Source organism: Nyctibius grandis, chromosome 12 (genome assembly GCF_013368605.1).
Source record: "Nyctibius grandis isolate bNycGra1 chromosome 12, bNycGra1.pri, whole genome shotgun sequence".
NCBI lineage: Eukaryota > Metazoa > Chordata > Aves > Nyctibiiformes > Nyctibiidae > Nyctibius > Nyctibius grandis.
Window position 1 is genome coordinate 18,965,477 of NC_090669.1, and position 25,025 is coordinate 18,990,501.

A 25,025-nucleotide genomic window follows, 5' to 3' on the forward strand; every position below is an offset into this window, starting at 1 on the left:
TGGCCTGCAGTTTAGCAGGTAGAGCTTGCTGACTTCGTTTCTCTCTAGAAAGGTACTAAGCAATTCGGTGTGTATCAGGGTATGCAAACAGATCTTTGCCATTACCGTATGTTCATCTCCAAGAAATTTCCTCTGGCCTTTGACATCCCATTATTATAATTTCACATGTCCATGAAGACTAATTTGTAGTCCCTTCTGATAATAGTCTGATTTATACGTGTGAAATGTATTTTCCAAAAATATGGCTGTGGACTTGTGGTGTAGTGCGGAGTTACGTGGAAGTCCTTTTAGCAGACATCTCTCTCTAGATATATGTGGATGTGTTACGCAGCTTTTGTGCCAACTAATGAGCATGAATTATATATTTTTAAATGTTTCTCCCATTTATTAAGCTTAATGTCACTTAAAAAATATACCTGAAAATAAAAATACGGTTTAGAAGATCATCTTTAACTTTTAACATGCTGTAACTTTTATCATGGGACGACAACTAGCTTAAATCACTGTAGGAATTATCTTATTAAAAAAGAGGCATAATAAGCATGTTTTTCTACCAGTTTTTTTAATTCTCAATATTTCATATCTGACACTGTGCTAAATGAGAACATGACTTAACAGTTGTTATTGATTTGCACGTCATTTTTTCATTTCGTTTTCCCATTCAAAAGGAATTGGTGCTGACAAGTTAATGAACTCCAGCTACAAATGCATGGATAAGTCAAGGGATAGGTTTAGTACCTGCCTTGTTCTAATTATGAAAGGTTTTACTTAGGTGACTGTTTCATGTCTGCTACAGGGAAAATGGAATGGTCTGTTCTTACAGAAACTGTCAACAAAGCAGACTATCTGGAGAAGTGACATAGTAGGGGGCTCTTTGTAGAAACATTTTAGCAAGTCTAAATTAATTTATCCCAGTATATTTAAGTCTTTAATATTTACATGTGGAATATAATTACTTAAAATGAAAGTACACTGAGCCCTAGGGCTCTACATTTAGTAAATATTCATAAAACTACACTGCATTGTATCTTCTATTTTAAAATTAATTTCTTGTATAATAGCTTTGGACAGTAGTAGTGGAGATAGGGACTGTAGTTGTCAGCAGATTTTTCACTAAACTTGTTTGTGAATCTTTTGCCCTGATATCAGATACATTTGCTGACAGTATATCTAAGAAGTTTTTCTGCAGTGTTTTGATGGCTTTTTGTATATATTATTCCAATTTATGTTTTGCTGTTCTTTAACACAGATAACTTGGTGAATTGATATTTTGGCTGGTATTTTCTGCTGCTGGGAGTTATGATCTGGTCATATCTGGTTCAGCACCAGAAAAAGCTGAAAATCCTAGGGTCTGTTTCTTAGTCTTATGGGTAGGTTTTTTGTCCTTATGACTTGAAGCTGCTTCCAGAAAGGAAGAACTGTAAAACAGGGTAAAATTGAGCTCTACTTTAACCGATGCCAATCTATAGTGTGTGTAACCCTGATGTACTTGCTGTGCTTGGAGAGGATGAAGAGACCATGGTACTCTTCTGTGGTGCAGATTTACTAGAAGGTAATTCTCTACCCCCTGGGAACTCTCTGCTAGGCACTTTCTGCATTACCTGCAGTGATGCAGATAGTTAATCTGATCAGGGAATTTGGCCACCAAAGTCACTTGGGGACTTTGGAATTAAAGACTTGCTTTCCAAATGTTTTAATGTTTTACAAGACCATAAAGAAGTGGAGTGATAGAAGAAAGAGAAGCTGTGCATATTAGCTAGCTTGTGAAGTAAATTTCTGTGGTGACCTTAAAAGGCAGGGAACAGTATGTTTCATACTTTCCATCATAATTTCTCTTTTCAGAAGAACAGGGTGGAGATGGTTGTGGCATGCTGCCCTGAATTCCATATGCACGCCTTGCCAGGCGTTGCTCTGGCAATGGGAATAAACTGGTGCCTCTGAGGAATACACTAATGGTATTTGGCCAACCAGACAAGTGGCGTAAACAAAAGTTTAAAACTGTATTTTTGACTTTATGCCCGCACAGCTTTAGAAGCCTGTTCTGCTTCCCTGTCATGCTGATGATGCTGACAGGCAAAGTCAAGGTGCACCAGCTTATTGACTTTAGAGGGAGTTCTGATTTTTCAGGAGGAAGGGAGCTAGATGTGCGGCGGAATAAAATACATTTTTCTTCCTCCTACCCCAAAACAAACAGAACTCGAAACACAACTAAGGAGCATCAGCAGCAATAATATTCTTTATTGAGGATACCAGGATGAGAGTTTGAAAAGGGTATTTTTGAAATTTTTTTTCCCAAATTATTATCCCAGTCTTGCAACTGGATATGCATGGGGATAAGTCTGGTGCAGGATTCAGTTCTTTGTCATTTTAGTACTGTTCATATTTTCTTAACATGAGAAAAAGGTGAAATAACAAAAAGATTGATATTTATTTCAAGATTAAAGTTTCAAAAGCTTAAGATTTGAACTTTACTTAAATCTTTTGAAGAGGTTTGCAAAACTATTGTCTAATCATATCTTTCATTTCAGCTATAGTTGGAAACAATGCTATCAACATAGCATAAAATATTGTTTTTATCGTGTTTCTATTTGTATTGCAAGAGTAAATATCTCTCAGGACTTCTAACCTAAATTTGCAGACTCAAGAAGTTTGTGATTATTCAAGATAAGATTCAGACAAGCCTATTAAAACTCTGTTATTTGTTTTCTGCAAATGCAGACCTCCTCATGTTTTTTGAAGTGTAGCCATATCTGACATGAGGAGTGGGGTCACTTAAAGTCTTCATTGTTCTTAAAGGTAATGTTAGTTTCAGTGTATTTCTTGTATTTTCTCGGAAAGTTTAAATGTATTTGTTGTGTAAGTACACAGATTTAGTAACACAGAACTAATCTATATCCCTTCATTATTTAATACAAAAATTGAAGTGCTTGTGATTCAGAGAAAAAGAAAGGGGGGGGGGGGCGCGAGGGTGACCTGTCTGAGAATGATCTGGTTGTAATCCCTGTATCTGTGTAGTAAACAACATAGTCTGAAACTGCAGACTTCAGCTGAAGTCTCATGTGGATGCAGTGCCTGAAGAGGGACATGACTCCCTGAGACGTCGGTGAGACATCACCGAGGTACCTGCCTGCTTCATTACCCAGATGTTCAGATCAGCAGCTTTGATCTCAGCTCTTCCCTGTACTTAACTGCTGTAAAGATTCTTAATAGTATTGATAACCTGTGTTTTCATGCTGTCCTCTGGACATCTTGCTTGAGAAGTACATGCCAAAGTTTTGAGGTCTACCTTAGTGGCTCTTCACACTGGTTTTGCAGTCTCAGCTACAGCGGGGTGGCTTTGAATAATTTCCCTGCCAGGGAATGCCTATCACCTCAAGGAGGTGGAAACAAATGGAAACAATGTTGCTAGAATTAAAAAAGAATAATGGGAAGGAATCCTGTTTGCACAAATTTTCTAGGAGAGACACTGGGAAGACAGGTAAGGGACAGAGAAGAGGAGAGGTAGAGGATAATAATGAGGTAAAAGTTGTGGCAGGCAGATGGGGTCATGAAGAGCACTGAAATTAAAATAAAATGGGGAGAAGTAGATAAATGGGAAATCAGAGCTCAGAAAAAATAAATGAAAAGAATGTAAAAAAATCCAAGCAAGCTATATCTATTCTTACAGGTTTCTTCAAATTGTTTATGCCCCCTCCCTCTGTTTTAGTTTCTTTGCAGCCTGTAGCATGAGTCTCATAAAACTCCACTAAGATTATAATGCAATACCTTGGCACCAATCTCTCTTGTTTATGTGTCCATTAGTTCAAAGCCACAGACAGGCAATTTATTGGGTATGAAAAATGTCACCTATGGCACCCTCATTTGCATCTGAAAATTGATTTTTGTCACACCGGGATTTTAGGACAACCTTTTTTGGCAGCCAACATTGCCACAAAGCATGATAAAAATAATTATGTGACCACAAAAGCAGGTAAGGTTCACTGTAAATTTTAGGTCTTTACAGAATTGTAGTTGGCAAGGCGTTATTGATGAGACTGTGCAAGTGTTACCTGTGGTAATCCTTCTTGGTGATTTAATATTGACACCTAAACTTAAAGCATAACTTGTGATTGCTAGCTAAGTGTGTAACAACATAATGGTCCTTGATTATGTTTAGTCAAAGATTCCAGCATGATAGCAGAATATTAGAAATGTCAGTTGAACAACTGATAAATTATTACTTAAGATTTTTGAAGTGATAATTGCTGAGCTGCAGAATCTTTTTTAAGAAAGTACTATAAAACACCTTGTGATGATCAGTTAAAACATGTCACCTACTTAGTATTTTTGCAAGTGCTAAGTTAATTAATTTTCCACTTTCTGATGTATTTGGGTCTTGGAGTCTGCAAGTTTTTGTCTTTTCACTGGTGAAATGGTTAACGTACATGGGAAGATGTCATTCTCCATTGTGATACTGAAAAATCCTATTAATTATCAGTGTTAAGTTGCTCAAACACTTTCATTAGTTATTTTGGCAAAACAATTCCCCAGGGTGAGATGTATTTATATAACAAATTCCTCTAAAGCTGAATCAACCATAAATGGGTTATGCAAACTTGTTTCCTTTCTTGTAGATAAATTGTTTTATAGCAATGTTCATTATGAGAAAGTTCTTTGCCCACTGTAGTACTTTATCAGCACAGAATAATCTACAGCTTCAGTTTCAATGGTGAAAAGACACCATTCTTTAATATGAATGCAGCTTTTAATCTTAGCTCAGGATGTTGGTTCTTTTTTTTTTTCCTGGTTTATTTAAAAGACAGGCAAAGATGGTAATTTGTAAGCTCATATTCCTTAAACTAAGTTTCTGTATGCTGCTATGAAGGGAGCAACATACTATTGAAAATGGATGAGCGTGATCTGACTGAGATGCATGTTAGAGAAAGGAGGGATGAAAATGTGATTCTTTGGTATTTAAGAAATGTGTAAGTTTTTATTACAAACATTGAAATTATCCAGTGGGGAAATTTGGGTTTGTTGAAGACACTGTTTTTGCTAAAATCAAAATTTATACCTTTGTTTTCTAATCAAATTCATATTCAGTGTTTTAATATTTCATTAACAACACTTTGGCATTTGACTGAATATTGAGAGAAGTGCTCAGAGTGTGACACTACTTCTGTCTGATTTTGTGGAATACCTTTACTAGGATTTATGAGATGTAGGCCCTTAAACAGTAAGCAAGGACTGTGCATCCATATTTCACATTCACTCAATGCTGTTTCTGCCAGCAGAAGGATTTGATCTTAATCATGGGTTAGTCATAGTCCACCCAAAACTAAGCCTGTTTTAAATCACAGGCGGCACAAATATTTTGCACTGATGCCAGGCTTCAGCTGCTAGGCATGTTTGCTGTCATTTGGGACCCAATGGCGTTAGTTTCTAGCAGAGCTGCTGGCTTGAAAAGGAGTACCAGGAAAGTTAGTCAGGGATTTTACTTAATTAGTAGTGGGATGAGAGGTACCTCTGTTGGCTATCACAAGTGTCACTAAAAATGAGACCCAATACCTTTATATTCCAATGTGGCATTACAATTCGGCAAAAACTTGGCTATATTTTCTTCTTTGTAAATGGTTTTACTGTTCATCAGTCCTTGCAGCCTGGGTTTAAAGATTTACTAAAAAAAACCCCCATTACTGTTGTTTTCTAAGTTTCTCTCCATTGTTTTAGCAGTATTTCCTCCTTCAGGGTGTGTTCGGTTTGGTCTTTGTGACTTTGGCTCTATTTTGAATGTAGGATTTATAGTTTGTAGAAGTAGCCTGGATCACAGTCTGAGGGTGAGCTCAGTAACATAGTTTTACCCTGTTTGGTTCTCTTCAACTGAAAGAAGCAGCCTCTCCTAGTAAAAGTCTGTATTCAGTTTTGAACCAATGATTTTGCTGTTATAAATCATTGCATCCAATAGAGAAGAAAAATCATTACTATCAGTGCAGGAACACGTAGGCAAATACAAGTGGTTCTTTTACAAAGTTAAAAGAAGCAAAAAGTGTGAGTTGCAATTTTTCACATACTGATAGCATCAGCAGAAAAAAGGATTCTACCGTATTTCTATACACTCTACAATGAAATACTGGTGAATACTTTTTCAACATTATTGAATGAGACCTGGCTGTTACTATTAGTATGAACAAGACTACTTGCTTCTCTTTCTTTGCTTGCTTAAAACTCTGAAAAAGGCAAATAATAATTTACTTGAATCTGTGATTTTATTTTTTTTGTGACCTAACTATCTATGCTTTCATCTAGGAAAGTACTAATCAATAGAAGAGAAACCCATAATTTCTACGTAGATGACTAGTAAAATGAATTATTGCAAAGGATCCATTTCATTCCATAGCAAGACTGTTCCAAACTTTCACTCTATTCTTTATCATCTTCATGTTTCTGTGAATGATCTTTTCAGCCAAATAAGCTCCCTAGGCCATGCTCTCCACTGATTCCATGCAATTCCCTCTTCTAATGTTTTTGTTTGTTTGTTTGTTCTTGCAATTTATGCTACTAGTTCTCCAAGTGGCACAGGCATTACTTCCCCTGTCAAGTCATTCAGATGACAGAGATAACCTTTTTGTTTTCATCTTGTGCCGTAAATGTAATAAATCAAATCCTTGCCAAAAGCAGGTTTTGAATTTTATATCATGAAATTTGCATTTCATGCTCTGTTGCTTATTCACAGAAGCCATCCAATCTGAAAAGAAAAATAATACCACGTGACTTGTGTAACTAATACAGACAAATGTTTCTAAGCAACTGCCTGAGCAATCTGAAGATCAAAAATTACTCATCTGAGAAACTTGTGTATAATGGTAGATAATGTATTTGTTCACACATTTCAAGGTCTGTTAATGGACAGATTATAAACTGAAACAAGGCCAAAAATGTATCAAATTATGAATGCTGCAATTTATTAACCTGTCTCTATGAGATAAGTTCAGCAAAATAAAAGTATTTTAAGCTAAGAAACTGATACTGTGCTTCACTCCACTCTGAAATGGTCAGGCAATAGCAACCAGAACCTTAAGCACTAGGCTGATAGTTTGATTCTGTTACAGTGCTACATTCAGATACCAAAGAGAATGGTGCAAAGTTGAATAACACAGAGTAGAATTAATTTTCTTACATTCCTTGGAAATTCTCCACTTCATAGAAGCAACATGCTGTGCATAATCTGATATACACAATGGGTCTTTGGTCACAGTTTGAAGCAGAACATTTGTACTTGGCATGTGTGATGAGAACTGAAGAATTCATCTTACGAATTCATAATGCCATTTAAATACAGTCCAGTTGAGATTCTTCTGGGGCGAGCTGCATGATGGATAATTATGAGGAGTAGATTCTGCTGATTTAGCTCAAGCTGTGAGAACTGAGCTTTTTAATTCTAGAATTCTCCTGTTTAAATTCCAGTGTGTCAGTAAAGGCAGCAGACATCACAGGTCTGACTTTAATGACTTCAGTGACTTTGGAAGCAAGACAATGCGTATAGATAAAAATAAAACTTATCTGACAGAACTTTATGAAAAATGAACAAAAAAGTAAAGTGGAAGCTAAGGGGTGGATAACATTCTGTTTTGGTTGGAGTTCAGGTTTTTGAATGCATTTGAATGCATCACTTCTTTCTCAGAAAGACAGTGGATTAGAAATCAAGAGACTTGAGTAGAGCTTTTAGATCTGTGGGGTGTAAGTGCTAAAATATTGTGGTTCACTGCCAAGTCTCTGGAAGCAATTATTAGAAGAGTACTGAATCTGTGTCTTCTATATCCCCTGTGAATGATTTGACCACTGGACTATCTGTCCCTATTCAGTCACTCCATTGTAGTCAATAAGGAGCTATGGAGGGCTCCAACCCTGCTCTGACAGTTTTGAGAGTATTATTTCATTCTAATAATCTTGGATGCTGCTTTCCACTGACCGGAAACCCAGAGTAGGTAGCCCATGGCTAATGCTACAAAAACAAGGCAGTAGGAGTAGCAGTGAAGTTGCCGAACAGATGGTATGCAGGCTGGGACTAAGGTTGGATCTGTCTTCTCTTGGCCAGGAAACTTGAACAAAACCTGCTTACTTGGTGTTTGTGTAGGTGGTGACTCTTCTTATCCCATGGAGACAGTCAATTAAAAGTCAACAGGTGTGAAGTAGGGAATATAAATATTTCTATGCTGCTATGGCTGTAGGTTGTTAGGGCAAAATGCTCTGATCCAAATATATTAATTTTAATGATCTACACTATTGAACTATCAATGTCATATTTCAAGTATTGTAAAGCTGTACTTAACTTTAGTTTCAGCAGTTATAATCCAGAAAAAAACCCTTTGAACCAGTGTAAGCTATACCTTCTGCCATTTTAGGCTCTTTTTCCTGAAGTATGTGGCAATTAGTATTGTTAGCAGCTTGATGTTACGGCTTATGAATCATTGATCTGTTCCAGTATAGCAATTAATTTGCTCCTGATTCCTGACAGGTACACTCTTTGAATTTCCTGAATTAGACTTAATTGACAGCATGTGATTAAGGAGAAATGTGAGAATCCACTGAGATCCCCAAGCCTCTGTCTGGGTCTCCATCTTGCATGTTTTACTTTTATTTTGGAAGTGTTCTGCAAAAAAACTGAGCTTTGATTTCCCACCCCAAAATAGTTACAGCAAACCCAAAACACTGGTGCTATTTCTAACTGGCATATTTTACAAGTTCTATAGAAGCTGGATCTAGAAGTAAAATTTGAGTGAATGACTGGGTTTTTTAAGTGTCTTGGTAGTCAAACTTTTTAAAAAGTTGGTTTATTGCGTGTGAATTTTTAGATACCTCTCATCTAAGTCAGAATTTTACCTGCGTACTCTCTTCTTCATTAATACTATGTGGGTCTTTAAGACTGTCCAGACTAATGAAAGGTTTAGAACTAAGGGGCATTGTCCAATTTAATTGGGTCACTACAGTGGGAACAAATAACACAGGGCATGTTCAGGTCTTGTATTTTCATCTTTGACAAATGCAGTCAAAGTCCAGTACCAACTCCAGTACCACTCAGGTAGTAATAAGAAGCTGTCCACAAGACACTACAACACTGTCTCTTTATTTGTATCACAGAACAGAATTAAGCTTCTAGTATCAGACAGTTACTGTCTGTTAATTTGTTTGCATTGAAGAGTAAAAATACAGCCCAAGTTGTGAAGTGGATTAATACACTACAATTTCAGCTCTCTGGACTTGGTTAATGCCTGTTAATTAATTTGTTCTGCGTAGCTGGACCAAGTGGTGAAGTGGATTGATGCACTACCATTTCAGCTCTTTCGACCAAATTCCAAATCTAGCTTGGTGAATGAGGAGTTTTGCTGTAGCTTAGATCTAAGTGGACATTTTGTCTTCATCACAGACTACCACTTCATTTGTCAGTCTGACAGCTCCTGTATAGCAAAACACAAGAATGCCAGTTCTGTGGAGCACCATGCATGCATAGTCAAGTTTAACAGAATATATCCAGACTTTTTTGTTATGCAGATCTATGAGTTAAACATAACGTGTTCCTGCTTTGCAGTCTTATGTAACATATTATTTTTGCTAGAGTCAATACAGCTCTGATCTAGTGGAAAGGAGGAAGGAAGTGGTGCAGGTGCATGACTGCAACATTACATTACATACAAGGGTGTACCAGTACTAACAGAAAGAAAAGTATTGAAACTCTCTCCCAGTTAAACTGTCCTTCATTACTGCAACAAGAAACAGACTTCTCAGACTCTTAATAAAAGGGGTCTTGTTTTTCAGCATGAGGTAACTGGCAATTTTTTTGCAATACCCGTGACCAGGTCTCCTATACGTAATCTGTGCAAAGAGTATGATTTGTTTGCGTGTACCTAACTGACTGCACACGCACAGTTCAGGTTGCCAAAATGTACAGGACAGGGTTGTAGGACATCAATCAGTGTCTGTGTTGTGAATTTTTTTCTGGGTTTTGTGAAATCTCAGGCCAAAGGCTGAATTCCTCATTTCTTCTCCTGAGAATTTTATGGGATGGGAAAATAAGGTCCTTTTCTGGACAGTCAGGATTAGTGATATATTGTGAGAGAAGGAAGAGATAATGTTTAATGTGTGTATCTGTCCAAGATGACATGAATTAATTCTCATTTTAAATAAAGATCTGCTTTTATTTAAAGTGAGAAACAATGACCTGGAAGCTTTGGAACCCATGGGTCTAGTGGTAGCTCAACAAAGGGCTTCTCTTTCAGTCGTCCTGCTTCTTGAATTGTTGCTTACACCATGCACACTGAGTTTAAAATGCCACTGTTGTGATTTGATGGAATTTATACATTCTTTGAATTGGTTTCGGTGGCTGTGCATTGGGAAGATGGCAGGGGAGGGGGGAACTGAGTCCTGTATATGTTGCGGTGGGATTTCACCAGCTCTAGACTGATCTGTAGCATGTACAAAAAAGGTATTTCTGGAAACAAAAAATGCAAGTTTGAGATGACTTCAGTTTGGGTAGAGCTGTATCATCAGTGTTCAAGAGAAACACTGTGTTCAACATAAGTGTTAAGGAATGAACGTTTTCTGAAGAAAAACAAGACTTGCAGAATTACACTGAGACCTGGAGCAAGAAAACTTGAAGTGTTCTTTGGGAATGCAGGACATGCACTTGAACAGAAGGATTGTGCAGAGTTTATAAGAGAATAGCAAGATAAATAATGTTTGGAATTGGGAATGGAGATGATGAAGAAATTGAGGGACCACAAAGAATACGGGGCAATAGAGCTTTAAAAAAATTGTTGGGGAGCAAGAGTGAATAGGTGTTAATTGTAATCGCAGCTTGGAGACTTGTAGGGGGTAGGAAGAAGCGTGTGTTACACATCCATTCAGACATGGGACTGGGACTGCAGTCACTAGATCTATTAAACAGTATACATGACTTGAACATACAGACGGTATTATTGATTTATGGTATCATGAAATTGTTTTTGTGCAGCACTGTTGTAATGCAATGAATTCCAGAACATGGGTATAAAATGTGTTAGTTTTCTTCCGTATACTTATAGCTGGCTGCCCTGCAGCAAGACGTTGAAAGCTGTTTTTCCAAGGTAGGACAACTTCTGCTATGAATAGGATTTATTTTACATAAGAAATAAATTTTGTTTATTAGAAGTTGTCCTTCTACCCCAAAGTGAAACATGGAACAACTTGCTCATGGCTGCTTGTGTTGTTCCAAATTTGGAGTTGTCAGTTGTCTGCTACTGATCCACGGATTTTGTGGCTTTATATAAGTTACTGCCCCACCAAAAGAGTTTATCTTTGATTCATTTATCATGCCCTAGAATTGAGATATGTGTTCTATGTGTTCTTCCTCCTTCTTGCTCTAGAAATCAGAGTGTTTTCAACATGTGTGAAGCTTGCTTGGGGGTTAAAGGAAAGCTTTCATGTTTTGAGTTCCTCTAATATAAGTGATGAAAGGAGTCCTGTCAGTGGGCTCAGTAGCAATATTAAGAGTAAGAAGTTAAGGCTTTGTGTCCATGCTGTGCAATGAATTTTCTATGTGGCTTTGGTTAAGTCTCAAAAGGATCAGATTTGTGAAAGGTTTTAATTGCCTCAGAACTCTGCTATGTATCTGCTACTATTTTCTATAGCTGTTTAGTACCTAGACCGATGGGAGATGCTTTCATTAAAAGAAAAATGAAAAACAAAACAAAAAAATCAGCTGTTTTCAAGGTAAATTTTTATTATAAGACACCTTTAAGGCTTGTATGCCTTGGCAATTGCATCAGCAAGTTCTTTCCTTGTTTACACTACATATACTTAAGGTGCTGAAGGTTTTGGGACATCTTTAACAATACTGAATTTTTTTCTGGCATGCTGTAGAAGCAGACTGTTTTTGTTTGCTTTGCAACCAGTGTAAGCTCAGTAGAGATGGGGAGAAGGGTATTTTTAATGGTGATAAGTAATGTGTCATTAGTGTATCCTGGTGACGACAGAGGCATAAGGTCAGCCATTGTCTTTTTCCTTAAGCCCATATTTGCAATGCTGTTTGACAGATGCAGTCAGTCAGAGCATATTTGGCTGTTTGTGTATAAAGGATACCTCATTATATTTAATGAGCAGTGTGGAACCAACATGAGATTTCCTGAAAGAGGGGGTGATTCACATATGATTCAAAATGAAAATAACACTCACTAAGTGATGACAAGAAAAGTTTGAAATGTTAATTTAAAAAAAAAGGCATTTGGTTGTCATTTCTGTATTATTCTCAGAACAGGTAACTCCCATGGTTAATGTGTACAAAAGGAAAGTTAACGGCATTTAGTCCATTGTCATTTTAGAAAAACTTCCCTGACACAGAAGAAGGCAGGTGTGAAGATAAATTAAACTTATACTTGGATAGAAACAGGACTTTTCCATCACAAAAGATACTGCTGAAGTTCAGGGCAATATTGGAATGTATAACTTCACAAAGCAAAAGTTCAGATTTGTCTCCACGATAGCTGACATTTTGTCACATATGCATTACAAAAATACTGTAGAATAAATTAGCATTAAAATAGTTATGATTTACACATGACCGAATGATTTGAACAAGAGCAAAATTTTTCCTATGTCCTTGACTCCTCTAAAGATAAAAGGAACCTCCATCCTATAAAAATACATAGCACAGCTGGCTGAATGGCACAGCAGCAAAGCTGCAGTCTGAGATTACTGAGTGTCTATGAAGTTAATGGGTATATTGATTGGGCAATGGAAGGATCTGCCTCTCTATTTATGTAACAATTATAATGGTAGAAACACCCAGCGTAATTAAATCAAGTTCCACCAGCAATTTCCATTACCTAGATGTTATATCTGACTATGCTTCACAAGCCTGGAAGCTTGTGTGCTCTGATACACTTGGTTCCCTTTAGCATGCTAGATTTTATCTGGATTTGTTCTTCTAAAGTGTACAACGTGATTTTTAGGGTGACATTAACAGGCATTGAGGACAGAGTACTTTTGAGCAGATGTCTGTGTGTATGCCATTAACCTTTACAATTTTAACTTTATTCATTGAGTTAATTATTTGTTTAAACAGTTGTTCTTTAACTTACAAGTCAAGTTCCAGATTTTCATATTAGATTTTCATATTATTAACAACATGAGAAAACATTTTTTTGTTTTGGTATATGCTTTAGAAATCATTATCTATTAATACTGCTGATGATAATATTCTGGTTATAGAAATAACATGCATAAAGCAACTATATTACAGCCCAATTCTGCAATCTCAGCTGAGAATTACATAAAAAATGATTTCTTCTTAAGTTGGTCTGCATGCAGTTTTAGTTTTTCACTTATGTAGTGATGTTATTCTGCAGGAAGACTGATATACCACTAAACACCACATCCTATTTGCTATTTCAGAGGAATTTTGCTTGCAACAAGCATCCAATTAATTTTGTTATTTTTTGTATTTGGGACTGACCCCATTTTATACCATCAAGCTTAGTATATAAAAACAAGTAAATGGCAAGAAACTCAACCACTTTTCTGCTCACCATAGTGGATTACAGATTGCCACTCCAGTGATGTTCCCAACCCTTATTGTGACAAATCGATATCAATATTCAGCCACCTTATTCCCATGACAAGTTCTAATGAAATTTTCTTCGCCAAGAGTAATGGTGCCTGCTACTGGATAGTGACTAGGCCATTCATTCAAATATTCAAGCACTGCAATGTTCCCAAGAACCCCTGGTAAAAAGAAACACAAACAAAACAGAGTGAAGAGTTCTCAAGGGATCTAGGGACATTACAACTTGCGTAGCATCATGGTTTGGGCACACTAGTATCTTTCAATAAAAGCCTAACCTAAATGCTGGAAAAATGAGTTTGTGTTTGTTGCTTCCTTAATGCAAATAGGGAATCAAACTTTGTTGCCAGTGAATCAGCATATTGGGTTCTGAACTATTGCTGTACTGATTCCACGTCTAGAAAGGGAATTTAATGAAGTAAAAAATAGGGTGTAAAAGCTGGCTCTGAAATGGTGGACAGTGAAATGATAGTTGGATTCTGATCAGATAATCCACTGCCCATGAAAATATCAGCTGAAAGATAGTGATCACAGGTGTGATATTGCAGTTAAATAGCAAAAATAAAGACCTCTGGTAGGATTTCTTTCATACCATTTTGGTTTTAAAAAAAATCAGAAAATCAAAATTTTTATTTTTGGTGCACTTTTTTTAGGAAGCCTATATTTATTACAGTATTCTTTTTTATTTTTTTTAAAATTTTGCTTGTGGATGGATGTTTCTGGACACACACTTAGGTTTCTGTTTGTGCAAAGCTGCAGGCATGAGAGAAGCAGGTAGTAATTGTAGCCATTGTTTCTCTGGGTGCTGGTTGAACACTACCAATCTGGGACATGCTATTCTAAGCTCTCCAGACTGCCAGCTGCAGACTCCTAACACAGAAATACTTGTCTGGAGTCATGGCTGCTACAAAGACATGGTAGGTACTGTAGTTTTTGATCAGCTGCTTCCAGGAAAGATGACGGAAAACTCCTTTGTGGTTTCACGTGTGTCTAGGGGCAAAAGACAACCTCTGTTATAATGCTAGCTTGATATTGTAAGAAAATTTGAAGCAAAATTACCAACTCTACCTGGAGTAATTTCATATCCCTTGTGAGTTGCTTCTTCAAGAAATTAAATAGGTGAATCCAGTAAAAATTATTATATGTGCAATATATCTACCCACGAATAAGAATCTTTTCAGTGTTTTGACTGTTGAATTGGGTGCTAAGTACACATATAACTTTAAATTCCTTGGCTTCTGTCATCTTATACTGGTTGAGGATCAAACCATTGGTTGCAGCTGCTTAGCATTAAGCAAAATGTTCTTACTTTTCCCCTGTTCTTTACAAATGGGGAAATCATTATGATAACCACAAACAGAACCGAATTATTAAACATGTTGGTGGAGTACTCTTGACCTTTTCTTCCTTTCTGTTTACCTGTGTTCCATAGTGATGCTTTTGGCTACTCATTTCATCAGTCACATTGCTGTTAGACACCAGAGAACGATGAGAAAGAGAGGAATCATTGTGAAGAAATCAGTATTTAAAAACCAGCAGTGAGACTTCAAGAACAAACAGTGTGAAGCATACTCAGAGAAGTGCTTGCATTTCTGTGCACAATCTGCTGAAGCCTTCTCCATGCAACAGACTAATTGTGTTTAAAAACAGACAAAAGATAATACTATTTTTCGTTGTTTTTTTTTTTTTTTTTGTTCCAAAGTCCTGCTCAGAAATCTAGACTTGAAGGCCTTAAGTCTTACCACCCTTCTGCCTTCCTTTAGAACTTTGCTTCTTTGTATTAATGACTGCAGTGTTGATTCATTGAATATAATTTGGCTTTTTCTTCCATTTGTGGACCTTCTGGGAAAGCATAAGGATAACTTGTCATGAGAAAGTGGTGAATTAATCGCTTATGGGTCTGTGACTACCAAAATTGGGAGATCTAGATATTGAACACACCGAAAATTCCTTTTATGCCTCAAACTAGCACAGAAAGAAACACAAAATGTTCAAAGTCAGGTTGGACGGGGCTCTGAGCAACCTGATGTAGTCAAAGATGTCCCTGCTCATTGCAGGGGGGTTGGACTAGATGACCTTTAAAGGTGCCTTCCATCCCAAACCATTCTATGATACAGAGAGATGTAAATTTGAATAAATGCCTTGCTCCTTTCCGAAGAGCATGCATCTGGGAGCTCTTCCTTACATTTTCATGAGCTGAAGGGCAACCATGAAGGTAGGAGTTGGCACGAGTGAAAATTGTGATCAGTTGAGCACTGCTACTGCTGAGCTAAAGAACTGGTATTTCCTTTTAGACATACTGGTAGTCACTTTTACTCTCCTTAGAAATGTTACAGACATGTGCCAGCCAAACTGCTCTATTTACAGTATAAGTGATTTTGAAAACTTACTGCTCTGTGCATTTGCCTTTGGACAGAATTCAGCTCTCTCCTTTTTATTTGACACTTCAAATGTTTTTAAATTGAACTTTCTCATGAATTTTTATTAGGGAAAATTCTTTTGGGAGAGGAATTGAAAGACAAAAATAGGGACCCAAGTGGCCTGCAGACTGAAAGATTAGAGAAAAGTGGCAAAGCCTTTGGGAGAGACGGGAACTCTGTATCAGGGTGAGCCTCAAAAAGTTATGAAAATTGGCAAAATTGTGAGAAGGGATTCTCTGCATGGTTCCCACTGCTCTTTGACTTTATCATGTCTAAAGCTGACTGTTGAAGACTTGAGTTTCCCTTGCTGCTGTTTGTTGTCAAATTTGAAATGTGATATTAAAGCTAGTAGAGGTGGAGCAGTGTTTTGGTGATGATGGACTCATTAGATGGGAGGCACCTACACAGACGGCAGCAGGAGCAACCTGTGGAGTTCTTGACTGATGGATGTCCAGATTGTGCCACCAAGAAAACTCATTCAACTTTGCAGTTTTACAAAAACACAGCCTAGGGATGGAGGTCTCCTTGTGTAATGAAGTAGCAGCATGGATTCCAGAACTGACTGAGAAACTTGGGTTTCTGGAGTTTCTGCATTAAGAGAGCAAAGTGTTATCCGAAGGATATCACTACCTATTGGAATTAGACATTCAATTCAACCTATGATTTCTTTTGTAAAACTGTCATGACAACCTGAATGAATAGTAGTGATCTAAATCTTTTCCAGTTTCACAATTCCCAACACAGTACCAATTTGTGTGTTGTTTTTTTGGCGAGTTGGTTTTGGGGTTGGTGGGTTTTGGTTTTATTTTTTTTTTTCATTTTCTTTCCAAAAAGGGGCCTGGATCAAGGGGAGAGATTTGGGAGATGGGGAGAGGCTGTTTTTGACCTTGGTAGTAACTGTGCTTGGAGAAGAGAGTTACAGAGACTGTAGGAGGAAGCAAAAGGAAGAGGATAGTCTCTGGGAAACTGCAGATCATGCAGAGAGCGCACTGAGAGGATCAGAGAGCAGGAGGGGAGGGAAGGCAAAGGCGTGACGGACAGAGGTTTCTAGGGGCCAGAGGCCACTGTAAAGAGTTTGCTGTAGCTCATAAAGTGCTCAATTACCTCAAGCTCAGCTAGAACTAAATACTTCAGAAAATGCAGCAGGAAGAGTTGTGTATAAACCACTTCTATTTTTGTTCTTTCTGATACATTAATATGAAGTTTTCTCTAAGGAAAAAAACAAAACCCAAACAAAACCCCAAAACACTCAACAAAAAAACCCCTACTAGCTGATATTCTAAGTTACACCTGGGTTTTGGTGTCTATTTTTATTTTTAACTTACAAGCTTTTGGTGTTTATTGAGAGTTCATTATCTAGTGACAGTCTTAAGAAATTCACCTGTAAATTCTCTTGGATTAAAAGTCTGGACTGAGATGCAACCGAGTATAGATGTGACTTGAGATGTGAAAATTAAGGTATTTAAAGTGTGGCTTTTTACAGGTCTCATGAAAGTGTGAGGTAAGACAGACCTCATTTAAGATATATGATTTAAGCAGTCGTCAGGTTAGGATGGTAGACACACTTGCTTAGGTTTAAAACTAGTCTACAGGAATACAAAATGGATACGGCCTGTCTGCTGTCACTGTAATAAGTGCAGTAACCTGACAGATTTAAATAAATAGTTTGCTATGTTGTCACTAATTGCTGGAAAACATATAATACACAACCTAGAATTTGGTAGTTCATCTTAATTTTGCCTGGAGAAGTAGGGAATGGGAATGGAAAGAACTGAATATTATTTTGAAAGTCTTTGTAATTGATCTTTTTCTTTTTTAGGAAATCTTTAAGATAGAAGGCAACCTTGGAATTCCAAGACAAAAAAGGGCTATTTTGGCAACTCCGATATTAATTCCTGAAAATCAAAGACCACCATTCCCCAGATCTGTTGGCAAGGTAAGTCAATAAAGAACTGGATCAAATTTTGATATTAAGTAATTGATCTATTTCTCTTAACATTTTGTAATGCCTATCATGTTGGTAGTAATATCCCAGAAAAAATTAAGAAATATGAAACATGGGAAGATTGTTTTTCTGTCTGTATTGTGTAGACAGATGAAAATGGGTTTGTATTCATGGCAGACTTCAACAGCATACATTTTGGTGAAAACCGTTAATCAGGGATATATGTTTTCATGCAGCTGCTATCTTCAATAGAGGTTGTGTTAGACTGGGGCTGTGTGTTAGACTGGGGCTGAAATCTAGGCCAGCAATGTTACCAAGACCATCCTACTGCAAAATGTGGATTATCTTGTTTCTATTCCCAAGACCTAGAAGGAATTCATAATGCATTACATGTAAAAATGTCTCTTGTTCATTCCTTAGTTAATTTCTGGTGTCTAAACACAAAATAAATCTTTGCAGGTCTTTTCAGTTTTATTTCGTTGTTTGCAAAAGTCTGATGGAAGTGGAAAGTTTTTTTCATGTCTACAGGGAACCAGATAGACAAGAGTTCCAATAGCTGCTTTTCTAGAACTTGAGATATACAGATTGTATATCTAAAATCATTAAAACTAAAATTCCAATAATTGTTCAAATGGCCATTTAGGCATCAGAAGTTGTAATTCCATGAATATATTTTGCAAGTTGGCAGTTTTGAAACAGGGACTCCTATGCATTGCTCTGACTTTAGTAAGTGTGGTAATGACATGACTGCCTATACAGCTGTAGAGTCTGTTCCTAATTCCCACCAATATGATTGCTAGAGCTAAATGCACAGCCCGAGGGCAGAGTTTTACTCTGCAATTGATGTGTAATTTAGCCAGCTGGCACCTAATCAGTTACTTTAATAATTAGGAAAAGTTGTTTTCCGGTCAGTAGAAAGAAAGAATAATCTATGAAGATTTAATTTTTCTCCCCTTTCCCCATCAATAACTTATGCTGATCTCACAAACTTCCATAAATTTTTCTATCTTTCTAAAGTATTTTTTAATGTGTCCTAAACTTTCTAAAGCCATTTCTGAACTTTTCCCTGCATATTTCAATGTTTGAGAATTAATGATCAATAACTAAAGGAAATATTGTTGGTTAATATGTTAGTGATAAATAGGTAATTTTTAAGACTTCTATTGTGCAATTTTAAAGTAGTGAGAGAATTAAAAAGGTTACTTGTACACAGATCTATAGTTTTCCTTTTGTTATTGATTTATTTCTCTCTGCCCCCTTCCACCCCTACTGCTCATGAACACTGAATTTTTAGGTCTGAGGTAGTCTGAGTCACTCCCTAGAAGTGCCTTCATTGTGTATTTTTACTGGGAGTTTATGATGCTCATCCTGGTAACTGAGGTTCCTTAAGGAGAATGAGATGAACTGGGTCCTATTGGTACTTTAATATTTTCCTGGCGTCTTGTCATCTTGATTTGTTATTGGTCCTGAAAGGCTAGTCAGGGATCACAAGTGCATTGGATGACGTACAAACACAGAAGTATAAAAGCATTGGGTAGTCTGTTTTTTCAAAGTCCCTAAAATACCCACCCTCAACTAATGTTCAAATTATGGGAACTGCAAATGATCAGCACCTTGAAATACTTTGAGCTGTCATCAGTTTTAAAAGTCTTTAAATATTTTTTTCTGGGATATATTTCTAATTGTAGGTATCTAGACATGGGTACTTTGGCTATAGCTATTGCAAGTAGTAACATAGAGTGTCTATGTGTAAAGTGAGATAAAAATTTTAGAGATATTTAAAGTAATGGAATGAAATATTCTAGGCCAACTGCAGTAATTTGCAAATGAATGCCTAACAAAGCACATATAAAAAGGTTTGGAGCCTCAGACATGGTAGGGAAGAGATTATTGTTCCCTAACTAAAAAATTCAGTCAGAATCGACGTTGAAAATAAAAGCAATTCTTTTAGGTCTTTTTTGACACATCACAGGTCTTCGTAAGATAGGCCATGAAGTCTTCAGAAATAGAATAGCTGTACTAATCTAGAGAGCCTTAGATACCCAATTCATGTGCTTGTTTCAGATCCTGCACAAAGTGTAGAAAAAGTTCATCATCTGTTTCATTTAACTTTAGATGTTTATGGTGAACTGAATGTAGCTTCATGAATTTGCAAAAATTAATTTAGTTTCCCACTTCTATGAGGCATGAGAAACACATTTATTTCCTCTTCCACAGTATTTTGGGGCTTATCTTCAGAAGCCTCAGCAGGGCACTACATGGGCTGATGAATTACAGCTTCTGATGTACTTGAATTTCTCTTGGACTTAAACTTTGCTTTCTCTGGTCTGTTGTAATCACTGTGAAGGGACATTGTAGATGTATCTTGTAGCTCTGGTTTCTGTAATATTTGGGGAAGAGAGAAAACATAGAGAGAATGAATAATTTGCATGTTATAACAGAATTTTAAAAATGAGAAGGAAGAAGAAAGGAAAGCAGATTCTGGATGAAGCTTTTGTCATGTAGCTGCCAGCAGTCAGGGCTGAGGACTCGTGTAGGTCTGCTGTGATGGGAAGAGCAGAGTCAGTCTCATACTGCAGGGGCTCACAAGAACTCACTCTGTCTGCTCAACACTGTGAGCGTTGTCCTTCTGAGCTCCTCTGTAATGGGCGTTTCCAGTCAAACCTCTGTGAGAATGAACAGAGGGGCAGTTTACATTTTATTCAGACACAGCAATAAACATAGTAATAAAGACATTTACCAACAAGGAATTCCAATATAATAATATGCGTATGTGTGGGGAATAACCACATATTTTCCTGTGTGAAAAATAATTCCAACTTCTGTTTTGCTTTTGTCTTTGTTACTGCAATGTTACATTTTCTGCTCATCAGGAATGTGAAGCTTTCCTGACTAATTAAATACATGATAGTGATAATTTCAGATATGACTAGTTTGATACCATCATGTGGTCCAGTTTGGATGTCCACATAAAAGGTAGGTTTCCAGTTGCACCCTGAGTGTGTTATTTTTCTTTTCATCTGCTTTAGAGAATTACCAGTGTAGTTTATTCATCTGTCGTGATTGCCTCTTGCTTTCCAACCCATGCTATGTTGCTTGGAAATGCACAAGGTTGTTTGGAAGTGATTGCAGCAGCCACCAACAGCTGAGCTGCTTATTAGCAGTTAGTTGTGAGCAGAACAGTTGTGAAAAAAATAAGAGAGCAGGGGGAGAACAATTAATTACATTTTATTTCACAATTAGGAAACAATAGCATAAACAAAAAACATGGGGGGTTTAGAGGAATTTATTCATTAAGGTTTGGTAATATAAATCAGGAAGGAGATATTGCACTGGACAGGTGAAAAAAAATTGGGTTTTAATTACAAAAATTCAAATTAGTGTTTAGCTTAACAAGGAAATACATGTGTAGAGGCTGTTCTCTGTGCTGTTACTGGCTTTCCAACATACCCACTTAGGAATGAGGTTATTGCCTTGCCATTTGCACACCCTTCTTTAGGGTATCTCTTAATTAAATAACTATCATAGGCGTGCTGTGCTTGTAGGTAGAGGAATCTCACCTTTTAGCAGAATTTAAGCTTTTGCATATTATCTTTCATTCCTGAGGGAAAATAGCGAGATTAAAATATTTTAATACAGTCTTGGTAATATGGGCCTTTGTGACCAGATGGCCCAGGCTACAACTGTTGACTGTTATTGATGTGTTTTGTTTAGCTCTTGCTGATATAGCACAGGGATATGATATTCAATTTTTAGTCTCTCTCCATATGTTACTTTTCCGGTTTATTTGTCCACATCAAGTCAAATGAAGTACAAAACAGTGGGATGCAGGATTGTCTTGTCATTATGGTGATAGGTTATTCATCACTATGCTATGGAAAGGTTTTCTAAGACTAACTTAAGAGTGGTGGTTCTGTGCATCTATTTGATGACAGTCTCCAGACACACTTTAACTGTGGTGATGAATGGCATGATGGTACCTTTTAAAGTTTACTCCTTACACTAATGCAGAGCTCAAAGTACAGGAAGGTGATTATGGAAATGGTTAGCAAGTTCCAGCTCTTCTTCCAGACATTAGGAGGAAAGAATATCTACAAAGTGAGAGTGTTTTAATATAGGCTGAAAGGATTTGCTATGGATTTTATTGATGGACATATGATGAATCCATGATTCTCTAATTTAAAGGAATTGTGCTTCATAAGAATGAGTATTTTAATTGTTGACACATGAGATCTGGAAGCCAGGAGTGGCCTGGTAAAAACTTGCAGGACTACTTATGCTCAGTAAAGGCCAGAAGACAGAGAGGTACACAGGAGACTTTGTAGGAAACTAATGCTGAATGAAGAAAAAGCAAAACCTTATTTTTTGCCAGGAAGAGAATTTTTTTTTCTTTGTTACTTGGCTGTTTTGTCCTTTTGGAAGGAGAAGCGTGTTTGTTCAGATATTTTGCATCAGATAGTGTATATATACTCACTGCCTTTGATCTGGGCTGGTGGACAGCTGCCAAATGACAATTAGATGGCAGGACTGACCTAAACAAAAGCTCAAAAGTGGTGCACTTTAGCAAACAGGATAGAAATCTTTAAGATCTATAAGGAGGTGGGTTTTTTCTTCCTCTGAGCTGTGAATTTAAGATAAAGAGAAAATCACAGCTTGTCTGTTAATGCAGCAGTAGAAAAAACCTGAAGAGGGGAGGAAACTGAAGATAACTGGATGGAAAAGCTGCAGGAAGCTTATTATTTTTGAGTGGCTATCTGATTGAGGCTATATATGATAAATTATATGCTTCATGGAAGAGAAGTGTTAAGTACTAAAGATACACCTGGAAAAATGCCAAACTTCAGGCAAAAGTTTGAAAAGAAGGTGATAGAAGTGTTGGGAGAGATGATCATGATCCACCAACCTTTGAAGACAACCTAGAGAGAAGGATTACAGGAGGACATATGAAAGACCACAGAAGAACAAGAACAACAATAAAATAAAAGCTGAATTAAGAAGTACATTTGTTCTACTGGAAAATTAGGTATAAAATGAGAGGGTGGGGACAGAAAGTCTAAAAAGAAGAGGAGGGAAAGGACCTAGCTAGAATGGGTGTCCAAGTCTGGGAGATAATGGTGTGCGCTGACAGAGAACAGAACGATGTGCAGAACAGAGGAGCTATACGTAAAAGTCTTTCCAACACCAAGAGAGAGAGATCTGTGTGACTCCGTACCAACTTCTCAGCTGGTAAAGGTCTGAATCTCAGTTCTTAGTCTGAAGCTTCATGTCAGTTACTAAGAATGATGCAGAAGTGAGAGATTATATTTCTTACTATGGAACTAGAAGTGGGTCTGAGGTCTACAGTAAAAATCCAGTGGATTTCTTAAAATTATTTTTTAATATCCATTTGGTTGTTTTCAAATTATCACATCAGATGTAATGATCAGGCTGTTCTAAACAGTATGCTCAGAAAATGGGAGGTGGTCATCAGCAAGAATTCTGACTTGTCCAGAAGGCAAGAATATTTCAGTGGCAAATGAAAAAGTGGTGCTGTCAGGGAGATGTTGGAATGATTGGCTCCTGGAATGGAATTACTCAGGTACAAGTAATTCTGGTTTCTTGCATCAAAGTCTGATGACATACAAGGAGAGCACTCAGCTAAAGAACGCAGGAGCGTGTCTGTCATTCTATGCAGGAAAAGACACATCCACAGATAAGAATATATAAACAAACAGCAAACTAAGAGTGGTAGAAAGATGTACTGAAAAGGGGGGGAAAAAAAAGGGTGTTATTGATGAATAGCACTTAGGCAATAAAGACAGTCTCACTAAATAAAGCTCTTTCTAATCCAACAAGAAAAAAGGTTAGGATTAGGGAAAAATCAAGTTATGGGACTAGTACACTAAGATTAGGCAGAAATATATATGAGCTCAATTTGTTCAGCCTAGCACAGTGTTTTCTGTAAATCCAGAGTGAGTGTAATGATTTAAGCGAAAGGAATACACTGGCATAATAACTAATGGATATAAAATTTGGCGGATGATTAGAAGAAAAGTTTCTAGTCCCCAGAGAAGAGGAATTAATTTCCAACAGAACTACTGAGGAGGAAATACAAAGTTTGATAAATATATGATCACAGTTGCATAATACAGTTGCATAATACAGTTGCTTCTGATCCTGACAGAACAGACACTTAGAGGTTTCCTGATATTCTAGTGTTCTTGAAAATGTGTAATACCCTGCTGAGGTGGACCTGAATGGTCCATTGGAGATGTCAGTTTAACATCTGACCAAATTCATGGCTTGCATGAAGGAATGGCACACTTTTGACCTTCACTGAAAAATACCAACCTACCTCAGCAATGAATGTAATGAAATGAACAGCACTCCATTAAATTAAAGGGCTTTCGATGCAAGTACATGAATTATTAAACTACAGCATATTAATTTTCATTAAAGGATATGCATTTGATGTCCTAACAAATTATTAAGTGAAAACAGCACTTCAAATTTATCTCTGTTTCTGAAAGGTCTCTCTTCAAACTTCCTTCTTTTTTTTCAATATTGATAGTCACATACACAATTCCAACAGAATACATTTGTTCTCTTTAAACTAACAGAATTTTGATGGAAAGCCTTATTAAAATACTTCTGTTTACATAAGATTTTTCAGAAGAATCGCACTTGAGCAGCAAAGGCCTTGGAAAATTGGAAAATAATAAGAATTTACCATTATTTTTCAGTGTTTGGTGGTGTTAAGAATAAAAGAATTTTAAAACATTTGAGGAGTACTTTCTAATCTAGTTACTATGGTTACAAGTTTGTTGGAGATAAAGCAGTTCTATGGCAATGATGGAATTAAATTTTCTGCCCAGTATTGAAATATCCAGTACTTAGTTTCCTGCTTCATAATAAATCATGCTAATGACCTTAAGGAGACCACCAAACAGAAGAGATTTTATGCTCTGAAGCTGTTCAGCAAAATATACTACAGTTTAACTGTCACATTGTATGTGTTAACTTTGATCTCAGAAGTTGATATCTTAAACTGTGTTGTAGATGATGGCAGAGGGGAAAAAAAAAATCTGTCCCTGCCAGTAAATTACCG

The 25,025-nt window shown here is 36.9% G+C and overlaps 1 protein-coding gene across 2 annotated transcripts in view; it reads left to right on the plus strand.

The window, feature by feature from the left end:
* CDH13 (cadherin 13) overlaps positions 1-25,025 on the plus strand; it is a 484,188-nt gene that overhangs the window by 184,130 nt on the left and 275,033 nt on the right. For both annotated transcript variants that reach the window (XM_068411196.1, XM_068411195.1), the window contains exon 4: positions 17,813-17,929. In XM_068411196.1, coding sequence (XP_068267297.1) covers positions 17,813-17,929 — 117 coding nt within the window. The remainder of the gene's footprint in view (positions 1-17,812; positions 17,930-25,025) is intronic.